The sequence below is a fragment of the Callospermophilus lateralis genome, chromosome 2 (genome assembly GCF_048772815.1).
Source record: "Callospermophilus lateralis isolate mCalLat2 chromosome 2, mCalLat2.hap1, whole genome shotgun sequence".
Classification (NCBI taxonomy): domain Eukaryota; kingdom Metazoa; phylum Chordata; class Mammalia; order Rodentia; family Sciuridae; genus Callospermophilus; species Callospermophilus lateralis.
This window is the reverse complement of record NC_135306.1, coordinates 198,957,265-198,979,424: the sequence shown is the minus strand read 5'-3', so window position 1 is coordinate 198,979,424 and position 22,160 is coordinate 198,957,265. Positions and strand designations below refer to the sequence as shown.

Sequence of the window (22,160 nt, the reverse complement as noted above, 5' to 3'; positions counted from 1 at the left end):
TTTCAGACTTCCACAGGAGAAATTTTATTTAAAGGATTATTGCAAAACAGGGGGGAAGGGACTGTTGTGTTAGGGAGACTTCTCAGACCATAATATCTAGAAACATATGATAGTTAGAAAAGAAAAGGTCTTTTGTTTTATAGGGAGAAGTGAGCAAGAGAGGATATTTTCATAGTAAGGTGAAACTTTCTGCATGCCAGAACTCAGGCTGAGGGTAAGTCAAAGTTCAGAGTCCTGTGAGGAACAGAAAATTACAGTGTGATCAAGTTGGCTAACAAAAACTTTTGTTCTGATAGATCAGTGAGCATGAACAGTTTAGTTAAGCATTTCTGAAGGGGAAATGGACAGGGCAGGGAGGTCTCAGGGTGGGGAAGTGAACTAAGGGATGGTGTATCAATAGAGGCTCAGAGGACATATTACCCTGTGTTGAGCTTATTTTTGCTGGGAGCTGTTAAACAGGGATTGTAGGTGATTCGGCTTGGGGGAAGGAGAGAAAGGAATGAAATTTTGGTTGACAAGTATTGTCTTATTTATTAATGGGTATTAGCAGTTCAGCTCATCATTTGTGAAGCAAAGTATGAGGCATTGAAGGGTCCACATTTGGCCTTGTTCTAGGTGAGCAAGAAGGAAATTGGGGAATCCTGTCTAAGTAGTAGACTCAAATTGAATGGAGCAATTTTTTGACTGTTGTTATTTTGTTGAATTATAGCGCTTGAGTAAAGTTTACCATTGTCAGTCTCTCAGAGAACTGCATCTGTTGAAATACACTGTAGCTTTACCCATTTGGCCTTGAGAACTAGTTCTATGAACCTTCTTGGATACTGATTTGAAGGATATTGTTGAGGATTTTGCCCATGACATCAATGATTCCTGAACATGGCTGTGTAGAAAAGATTGATCTGAAGATATGCTAGAGATAATATAGAGCAAATGAAACCCTCACATACTGCAATAAGAATGTAAAATGGTGTAGCCAATTTGGAAAAAGGCTGTTTCTTATAAAGTGAAATATTTACTTACCATGCAACTCTGAAGTGCACTCTGAGGGAAATAATAACATATAGCCATGCAAAGACTTGTACATTGATGTTCTTTATAACTTTAATTAAGAATCATCCCAAACTATAAAAACCCAAGTGTCCTTCAGCAGGTGAATTGATAAATAAAGGAATTCATCTGTGCAATCCCTGCAATGGAAGACTTTCCAGAAATAAAAAGCGATGTACTATTGAAATGCACAGCAACTTAGATTTGATACAATAAACCAGTCCCAGAAGTTACATATGAAATAATTCCACTTAGTTGACATTTTTTTAAAAGCAAATTATAGGGATGGAAGGCAGCTTAATGATTGCTTGAAGCTGGAAGTCTAAAAGGGATTGGTGGGCATGGGAGAGAAACAAGCTATTGGAGAGTGTAGGAAATGGTCTGTATCAACACTCATGTATGTGAAGAGAATAGATCTGTTTAATCTTAGTGTATCCTTAATTGTTGGAATTCTAGGTGATACAGAAATGAAAACAAATGCTTATAAATACTTTTAAAAGCTTAAGGAGTTATAGTAAAGGTTATTTCAGAAAGAAGCATCTGTACTTGCCACCAATCCTATTCTTTCTTGGCATTAGAAGTCTAGTGAATAGGCATCATCGGAACAGCAGGAATGTAGCTCACGACATTAACTAGAACTGCCTTCTCATTCCGTGATGTTTCTCAATCTTCTCTTTAGCCTAAAGCACCTGCCAAGATGTTTCCTTTGCAAAGTCCACAGATGCTGCAGATGCTAGAGAAGTCCTTACGGAAGAGCCTCCCTGAGTCCTTAAAGGTGAGGGTGGAACATTGTGAGAAAAAAAATATGCAGCATTACCTGCTTATACTAAAAATGAGACTAAAAATGGGAATGATCTCAACTCAATGATTTAAATTCTCACCTTAGAAACTTAAAAAAGTAGGCGGGAATTAACCCTTTACCAAGCAGAATGAAGGAAATTGTACAATAAATAGATTTTTTAAAAAATCAAAGAATGTGAGTGCAGAAAAACAACACAAAAACCCAACACATTCAAATTATGGTTCTTATAAGTATCAAATGATGTTGATAATATTGTAACCAAACTGACCAGGAAAGAAGAAGACACAGATTACCAATGTCAGGAATAAAATAGAAAACACTACTGCAAATCCATAGACATTATAAGTGTAATAATAAATAAAATGTGCCTACTGTTATCAGTGCTGCATTCATAGGTTTCAGTATTTATTCTGTGAAAAGCACACATTACCAAAGGTCATTGAAGAAGAATACGTTACGTGAATTACTCTCTGTATGGAAATGAAAACTTTACAACACAGATATCTCCCATTTGGGTGGCTTCACTGGCAATCACTACCACACATATGAGAAAAAAATTATACCAGTTCTACACAAATTCCTTCAGGAAATAACAAAGATGGGAGAGTATCTTCAAGTTCATTTTGTGAGTCCAGAATTACCCTAATAACAAAACCAGAAATAGATAAGAAAACTACAGAATTGTATCTGTCATTAACATAGATGAGAAAGAAATTCTTAACAAAATACTATCAAATCAACCATAAAAACATTTAAAATATACATCATATCATAAACATGGAATTTTTCCTGAGAACTCAAGGCACATTCAAAAATCAAGCAGAAATCCCCCAGTGTGATGCACATGCCTATAATCCCAGTCACTGTGTGGAGGGGCATAGCTAAGACAAGTTCAAAGCCAGCCTGGCCCAGTCAGTGAGACCATAAGTGACACATATATGATATATATATATATGAATGATATGTGTAACACATATGATATATAAAAATATATATCTTTAATCTCTATGTAAAGTTTTTTTCCCATGTGTATCTCCAAATATATATGTGTGTATTCATATACATATACACATATATAGAGAATGCAAGAAAATAGATATTGAACTTATTAATTTTATTGTTTATAAATTTATGTGTATATGTAAATGAATGGAAGAATTTGTAAAAAATATAAAACTAAATTCTATATAATATGGACCAATTAGGCACACATGTAACAAATATATCACAATGAATCCCACAGTTATGTATAATTATAACATACTAATAAAAATTTAAAAGTTAATAATGTACCAATAAAAACTCTACAATGTAAGAGTGAGCATTATTTATTTTATTGATCTGGTATTTATATATATAAAATATTCTCATGATTTTATGCAAAAATCTGTTTTGGTTTTGCTTAGGGTAATGATATACATCCTGAAGACTGAAGTACACGATCTATTAGTGACAAACCCCGATTCCTAGGAATAAGGCTTGCTGGGGTTAAACAAGGCACCTGGCTGTTCCTCTGTAATGTGCAGACTCTCACATTGTTGAAACGTTTTAGGTCTATGGAACTGTATTCCACATAAACCAGGGGAACCCATTCAAGCTAAAGGCCCTGGTGGACAAATGGCCAGATTTTAACACAGTAGTTGTGCGCCCTCAGGAGCAGGTAAGTTGTCTGGGGTCGAATGACAATGACTTTGTTTGTATTTACTGTGTGTGTGACATGAACCTGGAAGGAAGTATGGTGGACCCCAGGGAAACAGAAAGGAATCGCGGTGGTGGTCTTCTAGTCTTGCTCTCAATGAGCTCACAGCCTGGAGGAAACAGAAAAGCAGAAGAATTGCAATATGGTGTGAAAATGTGCAAGAGCACACAAGAGCACTTATGTTGTAGGAAGTTGTTTTTGTGTTAAGATCATGCTTTAGACGAAGAAGTAGTTCTGATTCAAAGTTGATTAAAATCAGTGATTTCAGAGGTTGTAGGGAAAGGATAAAAAGACTTGCAAGCAGGCATTCCATCAAAACTGAATTTTGATGTTCAATTGGTCTTGAGATGATGACAAGAGTAGGGGAACATTTTGTAAGCTGAGAAAATAACTCCTACAATATGTGAAGTAAAATGTAAAGAATGTTAGAGAAATATGAGAATCAATTTACAATATTTAAGATGTATATTTTCAGTGCTGCGCTTTGAAAAGTAACAAGCAAGGTGATCAATACACTTTAAATACAAATACATTTTAACACATTGAAATTCATGCATACAAAAATACAAAGCTTAACCATATAGTATCATTTTGATATAAAACATTAACAAATGTAATATAACCATGTAGTGTTTTAAGCAGAAGCAAAGAGGTGATAATCATTACTATGTGTACATATAAAAGTAAAACTCACAATTAGAAGTAGATACCCAGTGAACTCCTCAATACTTCAATAATGTATTTGTGATGTATAGATCCTACACCTATCTATGTATGAATGTTGAGACATAAAATCAAGAAAAAAACAACTACAGTGTGTTGTTAAGGAGTATACAATGTTAAAAGATGCTGTTTGTAACATCAAGAACATTAATTGCGGGAAGTAGAATAAAAGTCTAGAGTTTTTGTAAGTGACAGAAGACTAGTTGTTATCAGCTGTAAATAGCCATTAACAGCATAAGATGTGCAGAGGGGAGGGTTGGGACAGTGCAGATGGGAAGAACAGTAGAATGAGACAGACATCATACCCTGTATATGTGTATGATTACACTACTGGTGTGACTCTCACCATGTACATCCAGAAGAATGAGAAGTTATGCTTCATTTGTGTACAATGTCTAAAAATGCATTCTACTGTCATGTATAACTAATTTGAGCAAATTAAAAAAATAGAGAAAAAAAGTATAAAATGTTTTCTGCAAACCTCCTAATGATCACAAACTACAGCAGCTATAGGACCAATAAAGAGAGAGTAATCACAATTAGCACTATAGGATATTACCAAATCACGAAGTTAGACAATAAGAGTGGAAGCAAAAAAAGAAAAGATGAGACAAACAATCAGAAATCAAATAAAACTACAATAAGTAGTTCTTACTTTTCAGTAATAACCTTGAATACAAATGGATCAAATATCCCCATCTAAATACGGAGTGGATGAATGGGTAAGAAAGCAAGCTACAACTACATGCTGCATCCCATTAAGTTTGGTAGAAGCAGTTCTAATAGCAAATGATAGCAAAAATGCTTTTCATAAAAAGAACGAATCCAAATAAATAATCTAATGTTATACCCCAAGAAACTAGAAAAGAAGAACAAACTAAACCCAAAGTTAGCAGGGGGAAAGAAATACAAACATCCAAAAAGAAATAAATTGAATAAGGAATCCAAAATTTATAGAAAGAACCAATGAGACTAAGAGTAGGTCTGTTTGAAAATATAACAAAATTGACAATACTAGTCTAAGTAAAAAAAGAGGGAAGATTCAAACTCAAAATGAAACTAATAATAACAAACACATCAGAAATAAAAAGGATTATAAGAAACTATTATGAATAATCATTTGTCCCAAATTGACTATTCTGGAGGAAACAGATAAATGTTTTAAAAAATACAACCTCCCAATATTAACTCTGGAAGAAATAGACAACAAATCAAGAGATTGGAGAAGTGATTAAAAAACAAAACCTCCCAAGAAACAAAAACTCAGGAGTAGATGGCTTCACAGCTGGATTCCACCAAACATGCAAAGAAGAATTCATACCAGTGCTCCTTGAATTCTTCCAAAATATAGAGCTTGAAGGAATACTTCCAAATATACTGTGGGAGGACTACCATTACCTTTAAACTCAAAAAAAGGTGTCACTAGAAAACTATTGGCCATTTACTCTGATGAATATTTTGAAGTAAAAATCCTCAATGAAATATTAACAAACTAAGTTACATAATACGTCAAAAGATGTTTACATTGTGACCAGTGATATTATCCCTGGCATGTAAGACTGGGTTAGCACGAGCAAATCAATCACTGTAATACATCATGTTGATAGATAAAGAACACATGGCCGTTTCAAGTGAGGTGGAAAAATTTTTGTTTTTTTGTTTGTTTGTTTGCTTTTTTTGACAATATCCAATATTCTTTCTTGGCAAAAATTTGTAACAGCTTAAGTATAGAATGAAAGTTCTTCAACATAAAATTAGAACTACCATTTGACCTAGCAGTCTCTCTCTGGCCATGTATCAAAGGAAATGAAATCACCATTGTGTAAAGATAGCTGCATTCCTCATATTTATTATAGCATTAGTCATAAAAGCCAAGATATGTAAATAACCTGAGGGTCCATGGACAGATGAATGGATAAATTGATACACACACACACACATGCACACACATACCTAATAGAATGTAATTTAGCCCCCAAAAGAAATGAAATCAATATCTGAAGATGCAGATCAAGTAGCAACCTCCAAGCCCTCCACAGCCCAGAAAGAAGGCAGTGAAAGAAGACCTGACTAGAGAGATTGGTGACAGAGTAAATTGCATAAAACTCAGTATGGGACAACCTGAGATTTGGAGAGACTTGAGGTTTGGTTATCAGAACAGAAAATAAGGACAGAGTTCTTTAACCCTGAACCTAGACCCCGGGGCGGGGGTGGGAGAGGAGGGAGCAGCAACAAAGAGAAAGAGGGACAGGGAAAGAACATCATCCGGCTTCTTGAGTAGTAGCTGAACATCAAAACAGTATAGGAGATGGAAAGTCAGTGACGGAGATGAAGCAGTTTAACCAGGAAAGCCATCCTGGTCATGGCTGCGGTTTTGTAGAATTCACATCTAGCCAGACTCCCTGAAAGAAATTCAATCAACGCAGTGTCTCCCCACTTTCAGATAACAACTAAAAAACAAACAAACAAAAAATAAAACCAATCCAGAGGAACACCTTTGCAGTGATTGGTCTAGAAGGAACTTGTAGAGTATTGCTGCTAACAAAGCTGCTGAAATCCCTTCTCCCTCATCACAGACAAGAGGAATGGGATGGAGCAAACCTAAGAGCTATGCACTCCCGGGAAGTTCTAGCCTAACCCTGCTGCTCCACACAGCAGCCCTGGGAGCTCAGGCAGACATGGGAGCAGATAGCCACAATTCACAGCCATGGGCAATGAGAACACAGTGCAGGGGAAACAACTGTCTCTGTGCCAGGCGGCAGAGGGGACAAGTGCCTGCAGATCACAGGCATGGGCCGCGGGAGCTGGGACATAGGCAGGAAAACTGTCTGTGTCTCAGTGGAGAGGAATGACGTGTAATTTACAACTGTGGGGAGTAAGTTTGGACATAGGCAGACTGCAGGCCGAGTCTGTTTTCCAATCACGGGGATGGCGCCCCAGGGATCTGTGATTTGCTTTGGTCAGGGGGGATGCTTTTGCATCAGAGACCCCCCACAGAGAACTCACAATCACAGGTCCCACTCTTACAGACAACCACCAGGCTCTATGCCACTTTGAAAAGGGCCCTGTGGAGGGGAGGGAGGGGAGCGGTGTCTCCACTGAAGTCAAAGCAGCAGCCCTGAGACCTGCATTCTGTGCCCTGGCACCCAATAGACACAGCCAGCAGGTGCAGCACAGTACGCCCCAAGTATTAGTCCCAGACCCCCGGGTTGAGGAAAAAGGACGAGCTGGTGGGAGGTCCATAGCAACCAGGGGAGTGGCTCCTGTGCCCCAACCCCTCTGGGGGACCAGAGCTGAAGAGTGATGAACATCATCTGAAGGTCTCACATATTGATGAAAACCAAACCGGGAAGACTCAGTAAGATGTCTCCACCTTGGTATGGTTTACTTTAAATAGCTCAAAGGCCAACTTTGGTCATACATATATTACTCTTCATTTTGATTAAAGAGTTATTTTCCCCTAGTATTTGACTGCCTTTCTTCTGAGGTTTTAAACATTAATTGGAATAACTCTCTTTGTTTCCCTAGCTTTGGTTTACACTTGTTCCACTTAGCACTTCCTTCCCTTTTACATTGCCTGCGACTGCCTCAAATCCTCCCTCCTCATCCCTATTTATCTTCTTTTTACTTTGGTTTGTATTATTCTTTTCTATCTTTTCTTTCTCTCTTCTTTTACCCAATTTTCTCTCCTCCTCTTTTCAGCCCCTATATAATGCAATAGCCATTTTCCCATCTTTAATAAATAATTTTTCAACCTCCTGAAGAACATTGCTGCAACTTTATACCTGGGTTAAAGGAACTGTGAAGAACAATATCAACCAGTCCTTGTTTTTCCTGAGGTTTATTAGTATGTAACTTTGCCCTGAAGTGTTTGAAGTAAATAGGGTTTAGTTTTTTCTCTCAAAGCAAACCTGATACTGGGAATAGCAGAGGACACACCACATTGAGAGTAAGTATAAATATCTGAATATTCATGGAGCCTGGAGTTCTTAAGAGAAAAAAGCTCACTAAATTGTTATACAAAAGAAGAAGTGATAGTCATAATGGTGGATATACATGCTGTATATGAAAACCACCCCAAATAGCCCACAGCACTTCAATAACTGATCCCATTGACACCAGTGGAAGAAATGTCTGAGAAAGAATTTAGAAAGTTCAGAGTTAAAATGTTCAATGTCTAAAAGAAGATGTAAGAAGTGAACTTAGAAACAAAATACAGGAAGTAAAATTAATTTCAAAGAAGAGATAAATGTTCTAAAAAAGCACCAAATGGAAATACTGAAAATGGAAGATGTAATAAATCAATTTAAAAAGTTAATGGAAAGTGTCACTAATAGATTTGAAGACAGATTCTCAGGCCTTGAAGACAAAGTATATCATCTTGAAATAAAGTTGACAATAAAGAAAAGATGTTAAGAGACCATGACCAGAATATTCAGGAAAACTGGGATAACATTATGAGACCAAATTTAAGAATCATTGAGGTTGAAGTTGGCTCCAAAATACAAATTGAAGGAATGTACAACTTTTTCAATGAAATAATATTAGAAAAATGCCCAAATCTTAGGAATAAGATGAAAATCAAAAAACAAGAATCAGATAGAACCCCAAATATGCATAATAAAAAAATCCCCTCCATGACACATTATAGTGAAACTGCCTGACATACAGAATAAGGATAGAATTTTAAAAATCAAAAGAGCAGGTCACATTTATAGGAAAGCCAATTTGGACTTAAATTGACTCTTCATCCCAGACCCTAAAAGCAAGAAGGGCTTGTAGTAATATATGTGGGCTTTGAAAGAAAAATAGGTGCCAACCAAGGTTACTATATACAATAAAATTATTCTTCATAAATTATACTCAGTGAAATATTTCATGCAGAAGAAATAAAAAATAAAAATGAAAGCATGTATAGGGATGAATAACACCAGAAGAATAGTCGATTAAAGGGAAATCAAGTCTGAATTAAGAATTAGAAATAAGTCAAAATGGCAGGAAATTAAAAAAAATCATCTCTCTATAATAATATTGAATGTAAATGGTCTAAATTCTTCAATCAAAAGACATAGATTGGCAGGTTGAATTAAAGAACAAGATCCAACCATATGATGTTTACAAGAAACTCACCTTATAGCAGACATCCACAGACTGAAGGCAAAAGGATGAGAAAAGATAAAATATATAAATGGAAACAGAAAATAAGCAGGGGTAGCTACTTTCATATCAGCCAAAGTAGATTTCAAGCCAAAATTAATCAGAAGAGAAAAAGAAGTACTTATTAAGGGAATCATCCAACAAGAAGAAATAATGATTATAAATATTTATTCCTAAAGCAACTATGGACCTACATGCATAAAACGAACCCTATTCAATATAAAGAACCAAACAGACAACATTATAATCATATTGGGTGATTTCAATACACCTCTCTCACCCTTACATAGGTCATCAAAATGAACCAAGTCAAAACTCTTCAGAACTAAAATATACTATTTATAAGATGGACATTTATAGAATATTAAACAACTGAAATAATTTCCTCCTCAGCAACACATGGAATTATATGTAAAAGAGATCATATTTAAAGGCACAAAAACAAATATTAGCAAACAAAAATAGAGATAATTTCTTGCATCCTATCAGAACATAATGGAATGAAATTAGAAATCAACAATAAGACAAAAAGCAAACCACTCTAACACCTGGGGATTAAACAATACACTTTAAAATGAGGAATGGATTGCAGAAGGAATCAGGGGAGAAATAAAAAATTCTTAGAAACAAATGGGCTGGGGTTGTAGCTCAGTGGTAGAGCACTTGCCTGGAATGCGTGAGGCACTGGGTTCAATTCTCAGCACCACATATAAATAAAATAAAGGTCCATCAACAATTTTAAAAAATTGAAAAAAAGAAACAAATGAAAATATAGATAAAACATATCAAAATCTCTGGGATAGTATGAAAGCAGTTTTAAGAGAAAACTTTATATCTGAGTTCCTATATTGAAAAAATATAAAGAAAACAAATAAATAATATAACATTATACCTCATGGTCTTAGAAAGATAAAAATTAAAACCAAAATCAATAGAACACAGGAAATAATTAAGATCAGAACCAAAATTAATAAAATTGAGAATTAAAAAGATAAAAAAAAAAAAACTGGGGTTGTGGCTCAGTGGCAGACCGCTTGCCTAGCATGTGTGAGGCACCCGGTTTGCTTCTCAGCACCACATATAAATAAATAAAATACAGGCCCATTGACAACTAAAAAACAAAACAAAACTTAAAAAAAAGATATAAAGGGGCAATGCAACAAAGAGTTGGTTCTTTGAAAAGATAAACAAGATTGGTAACAATCAAACTAACCATTGGTTTCATTGATTTTTGTGGTTCTATAATGAACTAATAAATAAATAGAAGGAATTATGCTTGCATAATTATATAGAAGGAAGACCAGTAGAGAAGAAGAAAGGGAATGGAAGAGGAAAGGGAAAGGGACTAGGGACTGAATTGGAGCAAATTATATTCTGCGCTCACATAATCATGTCAACATGAATCCCACCATTACATGTAATTATAATGTGCTAATAAAAAAATAAGGAGATCTTACCAGTTTTGATAAAATGAATCTGCACAACATATGCTAAGGGAAATAAGCCAATCACAGAAAACTTTTACATAACCTCACTTCTATGTGAATCTTTTAAACATCCACCTTATATAAATATAACAGTCATTAAGAAGTGTGTTTATGGTGAGGAGACAAAAAGACATCAGCTAGAGAAATCTAACTAGCAGACATAAATAATGAAGACGTGTACCTTCCAATGTATAGTAAAGACCAGAGCAATGAAATGTTACTTTTTTCCTACTAAATTAGTAAATTCTAGCTGTTATTCCCCCACCAAAAAAAAAAAACAAAAACAAAAACAAAGAAAGAATGGTAACTATGTGAGATTTCAGGTCTGCTAATTTGCTTCAGTAAATATTTTAATATCTATATGCATCCAGTAATATCATTTTGTTAGCTTAAATATATGCGATGAAGTTTTTATAAAAAACCAAGAAACAACACAGAATACAAAAATGAATTTAAATTCCTTACTAAACTCTAAAAATGAAAGCATGTTTGCTTTTTGAATGTTATATAAAAATAGTGAGTGCTAGTGATAATATTATTGAGTTCTGAGTGCATTTCTATGCAAAATTTTGCAACTGTTCTATAATAGCTGGGTATTTGTTATCTGGACCTTCCTTCAGCTTCAAATTATCCCCACTCTAACTTACTAACTTTGAGAAGGACTTTGTGAACAAATTCTGTGTTTTGATTTTGCTAGGAATATAAATTATTTTCATTAACACTAGTGTTTGGGGTTTATGTTTTAGAGATACCATGGATTCTCATTCTGTATCCCTTTACCGTGTTTAGATAAAAATTTATATATGATGCTACCCATGTTCATTTAATATTATAAGTTCAAAATGCTTTTGTTCTGAGACTGTTTAAAAGAGTAAGATTTGTTCTTGCAACTGGAGCTTCCTTTTAATAATATGATTTTTCCTTTTTCTCCTGAAGATTCTAAAATTAAGGAAAAGTGCTTCTTTAGTATGCCTTTGGTTGATTTGAAATTGTAATGGAACACACTTTTGGTTCACAACACTTTTCTAACATAAATTTAATGGATTTCTTAGCTTGGTTGCCTGATTTAATGATTCAGGCGTCATGATAATATGTGAAGAAAACATATTTAACCATATAATGTAATAGTATAAGGAAGTGTTAGACACAAATATTGAAATCTCTTGGTATGATCAAATTGACTTATTCCCTGTTGCCCAACCAAACAGGACATGACAGATGACCTTGATCACTACACCAACATCTACCAAATCTATTCTAAAGAGCTCAAGAGCTGTCAACAATCTCTTGCCTTATCAGATGTCATTAACTGGAAACAACATTTGCAGATCCAAAGTAAGGGGACTGGGGTATGTGCTGGCTGCTAAACCTGTGTCTACCGGTAGGACCACTTTTCACCCCAAGCACAATCCCAGAAATTCTTCCCCCAAGTCTCAGAATTTCAACCTAGTGTCCATTACTCGTATTGACTGTCACCACCTCTGCAGGGGAGCAGAATTCAAATATTGTGCACTATGTGGTTGTTACTAGTAACTCTTGAGCAAGGTAATTTCTTGTAAGCTGAAGATTCAAAATATATTTTGCAACACATTCAGCATCCCTCAGAATGTTGGGTGTGAGAGTAGAGACTGTCTTCTGGTCTTCCATTCCTGGAATAAGAATAACAGCTCCTAGTGCCATAGAGAAGCTCCCAGGTCACCAAGGAGGATACCTGCTATGGTTATAAACCTGCCCTCTAGAGTCAGACTCTACAGGGTGCATCCTTGCTCTGCCTCCTGCTTTGTGATCCTTAAAGTGATGTTATGTACCTATTGCTCAGTCTCCTCATAAGTGAAAATGAGGAACCTAAAACACAGGGTCAGTGTAAGGGCTAAATGAACTAGAAGACCAATACCTGGGCATGTGCACAATCAACATAGGCTACTACAGGATGGGAGTTTAGCTCAGTGCTAGGGAATCTTTCTAGCATAAGCAGGGCCCTGGATTCAATTTCCTGTACTGCAAAAGATAGGTTACTATGAATTATATATCCCTCTCCTTTGATTTCAGAGTGACAGCCAGAATTTCTGGTACTATTTTTGTATAAGAGAAAACCTGCTCCAGGGAGTGACTTGATCACGTCACACTGTTGGTGGCATTACCAGAAGCGAGAGTGACTCACTCTAAATCCTGCATGGTTCCTCTGGGCCCCTTCTTGTACCTTGCACACAGACAGTTACTTCTCTCCTTCCTTCCTCCCTCCTAGGTTCACAGTCCAGCTTGGATGAGGTGATACAAAGTCTTGCTGCTGCTAACTTGGTCCAGGTCAAGAGAACACAGTGCATTCTGTACATGATGCCTCAAACAGCAAGGAAACTGGTGCCTTTCCTGGTGGATACGAAGAACTTATGTCCTGAATCTGGGGGACCCCAGATCAAGTGAGTGTGATTAAAGATGCTCTCTCTGCACTGCTCACATGTCACTAGAGTATCTTCCCAACCTCCCTCCCTGTGTTCTCTCTCACCTCCCAGAGTCCCTCTCCTGGATGATCACCTGCTTAAAAGCCACCATTTCTCACCTCATCTTCAACAAAATGCAAAGTCTTTATAGACCCCACAAGACCTGCACCCTCACCTCCTGGATGTCACCTTGACCCTGCTGCTTGCTCAGCAGCCCTGGCCTTCCTTCTGCCACTTGACCTCATGCCCTTGCTATTGCCTCTGCATCACTGAACTTGCTCTTTCCCTGCCTCACACATCCTTCCTCAGATCTCCACATGTTATCTCTTTTTTGTTATTGCTCCTCATTCTCTCAAAATTTATTTCCTTTGACAGTTTTTTGAGATCGCCATGGGTAAATCTATCACCCCGGTCATAATTCTTCATGATGAAATCCAATTTTAACTTTCTTTATCAGACTTACCGTTACCTGAAAACACCTTATTGAGTATTTATATACCTGTTTGTTGTTTGAAGCCTCCCCTGACCCACTTAAAATCTCACGAGAGCAGGAATCTTCTCTATATTGTCCACTAACATATTCTCCATGGCCAGAATAATGAACATAGTAGGTTCCTAATAGATATGCATTTAATGAATCCACTTCACAGACAAAATATTTTCCAATATAAAGAACTTGAAATAATCATATATTTTCCCCCATTAATTTCCAGTGTAATATGAAGTAGAACCCATTGATAGCAACTTTATCTGTAGATGATCAATGTTGTTGCCCTCGGTGTGATAATATGCCCAGAAGAGCTTTATTCACATTGCAAAGTGAATTGAAGCCTGCAGAGTACCTCCTGGTCTAGAACCTTACTGGATCCTCTTACACATCCTATGAGATAGTCAGGCAGCATCATTCCTGTTTCCCAACAGAGAGCAGGACCCTTCATGATGTGGCTTGTTTACTACATAGATGGTGAAGGCCATAACTATGGTTTAAGTCTAAATCTTCTATTCCCACATAGAGGGATCTTTGCAAGATCCCTCTCAAAACCTCTTTCCTCTATCAAAGAGATCTTCAGACTTCAATATTCCATTATGTGAGCCATCTGAAGTCCGTATGGCTGCCTCTCAGGACTCCAGCTTTCCCAAGTGTTCAACATGGTGGTCAAGGACCATTAAATACACATACTCTAAGATTCTAAGATTCTAAGCTCTGGCTTTACTGCTTGCTAGAATGTTCTTCTTATAGGCATTTTTTTTTCTGTTCGCCCACTTATCTGTGAAATAGGGCTGAAATAATCAGATCTATCTTATGTGGAGAGCCAAAGCAATGTTGAGAACAATACTTAATTTTTGTGGAGTTCTTTAGTGTTTTGTGGCACTGAATGCATTTCTGTCTTTTGAAATTAATATTACCATTTTATTCAGTAAGAGATGGAGACAGAGAAATAGTAAGTTACCTGCCTGAGATCCCACAGTTAGTAAGATTATGATCCCAGCTTGGCTGCTGAGACTATTCCATTACCTGTGTTCCTACATGCCTCTCAAATAAATCAAATGCCTCATAGTGTGCATGATATTATGGCCTGTTCTTTTCCCTTTTTCTCAACAGGAACCAAGAGATGTTTAAACTCTCATCGCTGGATATTACGCATGCTGTGTTGGTGAATAAATTCTGGCATTTTGGTGGCAATGAAAGAAGCCAGAGATTCATTGAGCGCTGTATCCTGGCCTTCCCCAGCTCCTGTCTTCTGGGGCCTGAAGGGACCCCTGTGTCATGGGCTCTAATGGACCAGACTGGGGAGATGCGAATGGCAGCCACTGTGCCTGAGTATCGGGCCCAAGGCCTTGTCTCCTATATAATATATACTCAGACCCAGGTTCAAGAGAAGCTTGGCTTCCCTGTGTATAACCATACGGATAAAGCCAACAAAATCATCCAGAAAATGAGTCAAAGTCTGCATCATGTCCCCATGCCCTGTGACTGGAACCAGTGGAACTGTGCGCCTCTGAAGTTGGCCCTCAACAGAAGCTAGTGTCGGTGGTTGTGGTTTGGCTGGATGAGTGGAGAAAGAGAGAAAGAACAAATTGTAATCGGAGTAAAGGAGTGGGCTTTGCTGGGGTCTGGAGAAGCAGTGTGGGTGGTCCACAGGACCACCAGGATCCCTGCATCAAGCTACCCTTCAGATCCAGCAGGCCGGCATGGCTAGACCTCTCTGGCCTTGTTCAGTTTCCTGAACTTCTGGATTTCAGTGACACTTTTCCTTTTTATTCCCCCTACCCACCCACCCACTGGTGGTGCTGGGCTTGACCCCAGGGCCACCACTGAGCTCCATCCCTAGATGCTCAGTGACACTTTTTTGAGCAGCCTGATGACCTACTGCTTTTCCTTGAAATCTTGTCCCATCTCACATGTGGATTATTGCCAATGGTCAGAGCCTTTCAATTTTGCCAGGGTGTGTTCTTAAGAATAGTATGTCTCTCTCTCTCTCTCTCTCTCTCTCTCTCTCTCTCTCTCTCTCTCTTTCCTTCTTCTTCTATGACTCCTTTATTTAGTGGCCAACATGTGTCCCTTCTTTTTAGAAGATATTTTGAAGTGGTTCTTTCATGGCTTACTCTTTGATCTCTGTCTGACAACCATGTTAAATATTATAAAAACAAATGTATAGTAAAAGGTGGATATGGTAGCTGGGAGACTCATTTTTCACAATGTGTTTTATTGTGTATATTTCATGTATACAACATGATGCTTTGGAATACATATAGATAATAAAAGTCACTGTAGTCAAACAAATTAACAGAACCATCATCTTGCATAGTTACCTGTTTTTTTGTGTGTGTGTGTGTGCGTGGCAAGAGCAGCTAAAATCCTATTTAGTATGAATCTCATACAGTACAATTTTATTACTTATAGTCCTCAGGTTGTACATGAGACCTATAACCTGTCCTCTCTACATGTGTGTTATACTTTTATCCTTGACTTACATTTTCCCTCCTTTCTCTCCTTCTAGTAAACACTATTTTGTTCTCTATCTCTATTTATTTGAGTTTTTTTTAAGATTCTACATATACACGTCTTATATAACATTCTTCTCTCTTGATTCTTTCACTTAATACCCTCTAGATTTATTCTTGTTGGACAAATGTCATGATTTTGTTTATTTTTAGAACTTAATAATATTCCATTATATTTACACACACACGCACATATGTATATACATACATACATACATACACACTATAGTTTCTTTTTTCCATTTGTCCATCAGAGGACATTTAGTGTTGCTTCCATATCTGGGCTACTGAGAATAATACTGCAATGAACATGGGAGTGTAGAGTCTTTCTGAAATGGTAATTAATTTTCCTTTGGCTATATGTCCAAAAAGTGGATTTCTGGGTCATATGGTAATTATATTTTAAAATTTCTTTAAAAATATCCATGCCATTTTCCCATAACAGCTATACAATCTACATTTCTACTAACAGTATATAGGAGTTCCCTTTCTTCCACGTCTTTGCCAACACTTGTTGTTTTTTACACTTTTATAAAAAATTAATTGTAAGGCAGTAATGCAGAGTATTTTTTATTTACTTTTCCCTGATGATTAATGATATTGAGCACTTTTAATAAGCCCAATAGTTATTTTTGTGTCCTTTTTGGGAAAATTTCTGTTCAGGCATTTTTCACCTTTTTAAATTCATCTGTGTGTTTTCTTCACTCTTGAGTTGTATAAGTTCTTCATAATTTTTTTTCTTAACACTGGACCAGATCATATGGTTTGCAAATATTTTTCCCCAATACCTAGGCAACTATTTCATTTTATTGATTACTTCTTTTGCTGTGCATAAAATTTTGAGTTTGAAAGAAGCAGAAACAAAGGCCAATATAGTAGAATAGTGAATAGAGATAAATCCACACAGATACAGTCAACTGCTCCCTGTTAAGGGGAGCAAAAATATATATTAGAGAAAAGATAGCCTTTTAAACAAAGGGTGGTGGGAAACTGAATATCCATATTACAGAAGAATGAAACCAGATTCCTGTCTCCCATCCTGCACAACAATAAACTCAAAGTGAATGAAACACTTAGGATTTAGATCAGAGACACTACAACTGCTAAAAGAAAACATAGGGCTAACGTTCCAATACATTGGCACAGGCACCAACTTTCTTAACAAGACCTCTAAAACTCAAGGAATAAAATCAAGAATCAGTAAGTAGGATGGTATCAAATTAAAATGCTTCTGCACAGCAAAGGAAACCATTAAAAATGTGAAGAGAGAGACTACGGAATGAGAGAAAGTCTTTGCCAGCTTCTTCCAACAGGGAATTAGTATTTAGAACAAACTCAAAAAACTTACATACACACACAATAAATAACCCAATCAATAAATGAACTAAATAGGCACTTCTTGAAAGAAGAAGTGCAAATAGTCAACAAATACATGAAAAAATTTTCAACATCCTTAGCAATCAGGGAAACATACATCAAAACTACTCTGAAATTTTATCTCATTTCAGAATGGCAATCATCAAGGATTCAAAAACAATAAATGCTGGCAAGGATGTGGGGATAAATGTACACTTATACATTGCTAATTAGATTGCAAATTATACAAACACTTTGGAAAGCAAAATGAAATTACTTTAAAAGACTAGGAATGGAACCATCATATTAACAGCTATCCCACTCCTTGGTATTTATCTAAAAGAACTAAAATCAGCATTCTAGTGACACAGGTATGCCAATGTTTATAGCAGTGCCATTCACAATAGCCAAGTTATGGAACCAGCTTAAGTTCCCATCAAGAGATGAATGGATAAAGAGATTGTGGTATATACATACAATGAGTTTTATTCAGCTGTGAAGTTGAAAGAAATGATGTCCTTTGCTGGTAAATGGGTGGAACTGGAGAACATCATGCTAAGTGAAAAAAGCCAGAGTCAGAGAGAGAGAGAGAGAGAGAGAGAGAGAGAGAGAGAGAGAGAGAAGAAAAAAGAGAGATCTCATGAACAGGAAGGAGACCAGGAGAGTGGAGGAAGGGAATTGAGAGGGAGGGAGGAGGGAAAGGCATAGGGAAGTACTGGGGAATGAAATCCTTCAAATTATGCTGTCTATATATGAATATATCACAATGAATCCTGCTTATATATAATTCACTAATTAAAACAATTATAAAAAATAGACTAGATTAATGCATCAATAAAAATGTGAAAAGGAAAAGGAATAGAATGGAGATCAGTCGAGCAAAGTGAACCAAGGGTAAGGAGGAGGACAGAGAAAGGGAAGGTACAAGGGATAAAGTTGTTTTCAGTAAGAACAAATATGTCATTATGAATCCTACTATTATGTACAATTATAATGCACCAATAAAATATTTTTTAAAAAGTTTTTAGTTTGATGCAGTCCCATTTACATGGTCCGTAGTGCTGGTCAAGTCTCTTACTCCCTCACTCATCTTCGTTATTGAAATGCACTATTAGAATCCCCGACTGTTCTTGTGTTGCTGCTCATGCTTCCTCTCACGTTTGTCAGCGTTAACTTCACAGATTTGAGTGCACTGTGTTGCCTGCATATAAATTCATAATTGTGATTTCTTTTTTTCAGAACAGACCCTTTTGTCATAATGCAATGTTCTTCTGTTTCTCTTTTGATAGGTTCTATTTTGACATTAAAATTTTCTGACATAAGTATACCATCCCCACTTTATTTTGATTACCATTATGCATAGAATATCTTTTTCCATCCTTTCATTGTCTTTCAATCTAGAGCGTGCATCTTGCAAACAGCACATAGTGGGTGTGTTTTAAGTGTTTTGAAATTTTCAGGCGAGGCAAAGGGGTGCACACCTGTACTTCCAGCAACTTAGGAGACTGAGGCAGGAGCATTACAAGCTCAAGGCCAGCCTCAGCAACTTAGTGAGACCCTGTCTAAAAAGTGAAATAAAAAGGGACTCGGTGGTGAAGCAACCCTGGGTTCAATCCCCAGTACTGTAAAAGAAACCAATAAAGACGACAACAATCACTACCACAACAAAGAAGAGTTTTCGCTATTCTCTTATCTTTTGTTAGGGAAGTCAATTTATTTACATTAAATTAGTTAATAATAGAGAAGGAATTACTTTTTCTATTGCTTTGTTCTCTGTCTCTCTGTCTGTCTGTCTCTCTCTCTCTCTCTCTCTCTCTCTCTCTCTCTAGCTTTCTGCTGAGAAACTAATGTGACTCCATTTTGAGAAACCAGCTTCTACCTCAAGGCCTGTCCTAGGGAAGGGGGTGTGACCCTTGTCCTTGGAAAAACCCACAGAGCACTCCTAAGCACATACCCACCCAGCTGAGTTGTTTGTAAATAACAGGAGAGATCTGCAGTGCCAGGTGTCTCTGACTCAGTTAGGCTAGGTGAGGACCCATAGCAACCCCCTTAGCAACCACCAATCGGCATGAGACAGGGAAATACCTGGGATCACAGATGACCCCTCAGTAGTTTATGGTGGTTGATAACATGTTGGGAAAACATGTAGTTCAGCAGTACTCCCCTCGTGGCTTAAACCAATCAGTTCAAAGGAATACCCCTATTGTACTAACTAATCACCCCTACCCAACTTGTTCCTGCCATTGAATGTGCTAATCAATGTTAAGAGTTGTTGTTTGACTTTCCCGAGGTATGGAATGATTTGCTGTGTGATGTTGTGATGCATAGAGTACCCCCCCACCCCAAAACCTATAAAATCTCACTGATCAAAGGACCAGGACTCACTCTCCGGGACGACTGTGTCGGAACGGTTGTGAGTCCAGGCTCGAGCTTGCAATAAAGACTCTTGTGTGATTGCATCCAATTCAGCTCCTGGAGGTCTATTGGGGTCCCACGAATCTGGCATAACACTGCCTCTTAACTTCCACTTGCAGTTTTCCTTTGGTTTAGTTGATTCTTTTTGTTGTGACTTGGTTTGACTCTTTCTCATTGTCCTTTTTGTATGTCCTACAGGTATTTTATATGGGTTACCATGAGGCTTACACAAAACATTCCATAACCATACAATCTATTTCACTCTGATAACAACTTCACATCAATCACTTATAAAAACTCTCCCCTATAAACTTTGTTATTGATATTACAAGCTGCATTTTTGGTGTCATCTATCCATTAACTGATTTTTTTTCGATTCTTATACTTTTGCCTTTGAATTTATAAACTAAAATTAACCATGATTTATGATTTGAGGATATTCCAGGCATTATTTCTTTAAATAAATCTTCTTTTGCTCTAGTCTCCTTCTGAATTTTCTATAATATATGTATTATTTTACTTGAGGGTATTTCATAAGCCCATAAGCTTTCATCAATTTGACTCCTTTTCCTTTTGCTACTCTAATTGGATACTTTTAAATTATCTGCCTTTGGACTTGCTGATTCTTTATTGTGCTTAATCCTTATTTTGCAGTTGAACTCTTCTGGTGAATTTCTTTGGTTCCATTATTTTAGTTTTTAGCTTCCAAACTTTTCTTTTCTATTAAGGGTGTACGTGAGTGTGTTTCTTTGTTGATATATATATATTTTGTTCATGCATTTCTCTTATTTCATTGAGCATTTTTATGGTGGCGTTACAGTCTGGATCTGGACTGTCCCTAAAGGCTCATGTACTGATGGGTTAGTCCCCAGGTGGTGGTGCTATTGAGAGGTGGTGGTGCTAGACTTTAGGAGGCAGCCTTGTTGAATGAGATGGGTCACAGGACCCATCAAAGCCTACCTTTGAAGGATGTATTTTGTCCTGAAGCTCTTTCTCTCTCTCCTTCCTGGCTGTCATGAGATGACCAGCTCTGCTCTGCCTTGTGCTCGCTACCATGAGGTTCTGCCTCACCATTGATGGGGCTAAGCCCCCTTGAATTGAAACTTCTAGAATTGCAAGCAAAAATAAAACTTCAAGTTGATTTTCTCAGGTATTTTTTCAGAATGATGAAAATCTGACTAATAGGCAGTTATTTTTGGATTCTTTGACAGACAACACATATACCTCCATTTTGTCAGAATCAACTCTAGAGAGTTTTTTTTTTTTTAGCCCCATTTCCTGTTGCTTTATATTTTGTTACTTTATATTTGTTGACACTTTGTGTTTATGTCTATGAAAAGAAAAAAAACAGAAAACAAAACAGCCACTTCTCTCAGTTTTTATGCCCAGGCTTCTTGCAGGAGAAAACCTTTGTCAATCACCCTGACTATAGAGATTTGGGGGTGGCGGTGGGGGGGCTGAGCATCCAAAACTTTTCTGTGTATTTTTTTTGTGTGCTTATTCATATAAATTCCTAGTTAGGAAAACGGTTTTCCTCAGAGTTTGCAATCTCTGACCTTCTCTGATATCTGTCTGCTGTTGGTACTCTGAGCAGCTGCACAGTGACCAGCTCTTTTGGTCAGTGGCTCCCAGGTATAGAAGATGCTGGGTCCTACCCAGGATCCAGGACAAAGAAGGCAGAATCCAGTGTCTCAGGTAGACCCCCTCAAAACATCTGAAAACTGGACCTGTGTCTCATTATTCTTTCCTAGGGAATAGCTGAGGCTGGGAGTTTTCCCAAATATGTGATGCTGATGTAGAAGGAGGGGGCTCCTGTCGGTGAATGTGTGGTATTTCAGACACATTTATTCTCAGCAGCTTCCCAGGTACTTAGAGTATGCCAATCCCACTAGCACAGATGACACAGAAGCCTGTCCCTGGGGCAGCCCCATGGAAAGCAGGATGTTGAATGGGTGCCCCAAATCTTCCCTTGGTAGAGAGAAGACAGGAATTCAGGGATTTTGCTGCTCACTGTGTTAAGACAAGGAGAA

General features: G+C 37.2%; 1 protein-coding gene across 1 annotated transcript; it reads left to right on the top strand.

The window, feature by feature from the left end:
• Positions 1 to 1,744: 1,744 nt before the first annotated feature.
• On the top strand, positions 1,745 to 15,380 carry LOC143390539 (glycine N-phenylacetyltransferase-like). The gene is made up of 5 exons (XM_076842913.1): positions 1,745 to 1,822; positions 3,402 to 3,509; positions 12,124 to 12,250; positions 13,161 to 13,332; positions 14,957 to 15,380. Exons 1-5 carry the CDS (start codon positions 1,745 to 1,747, stop codon positions 15,378 to 15,380), a joined length of 909 nt encoding a protein of 302 aa, XP_076699028.1.
• The last annotated feature ends 6,780 nt before the right edge of the window (positions 15,381 to 22,160 follow it).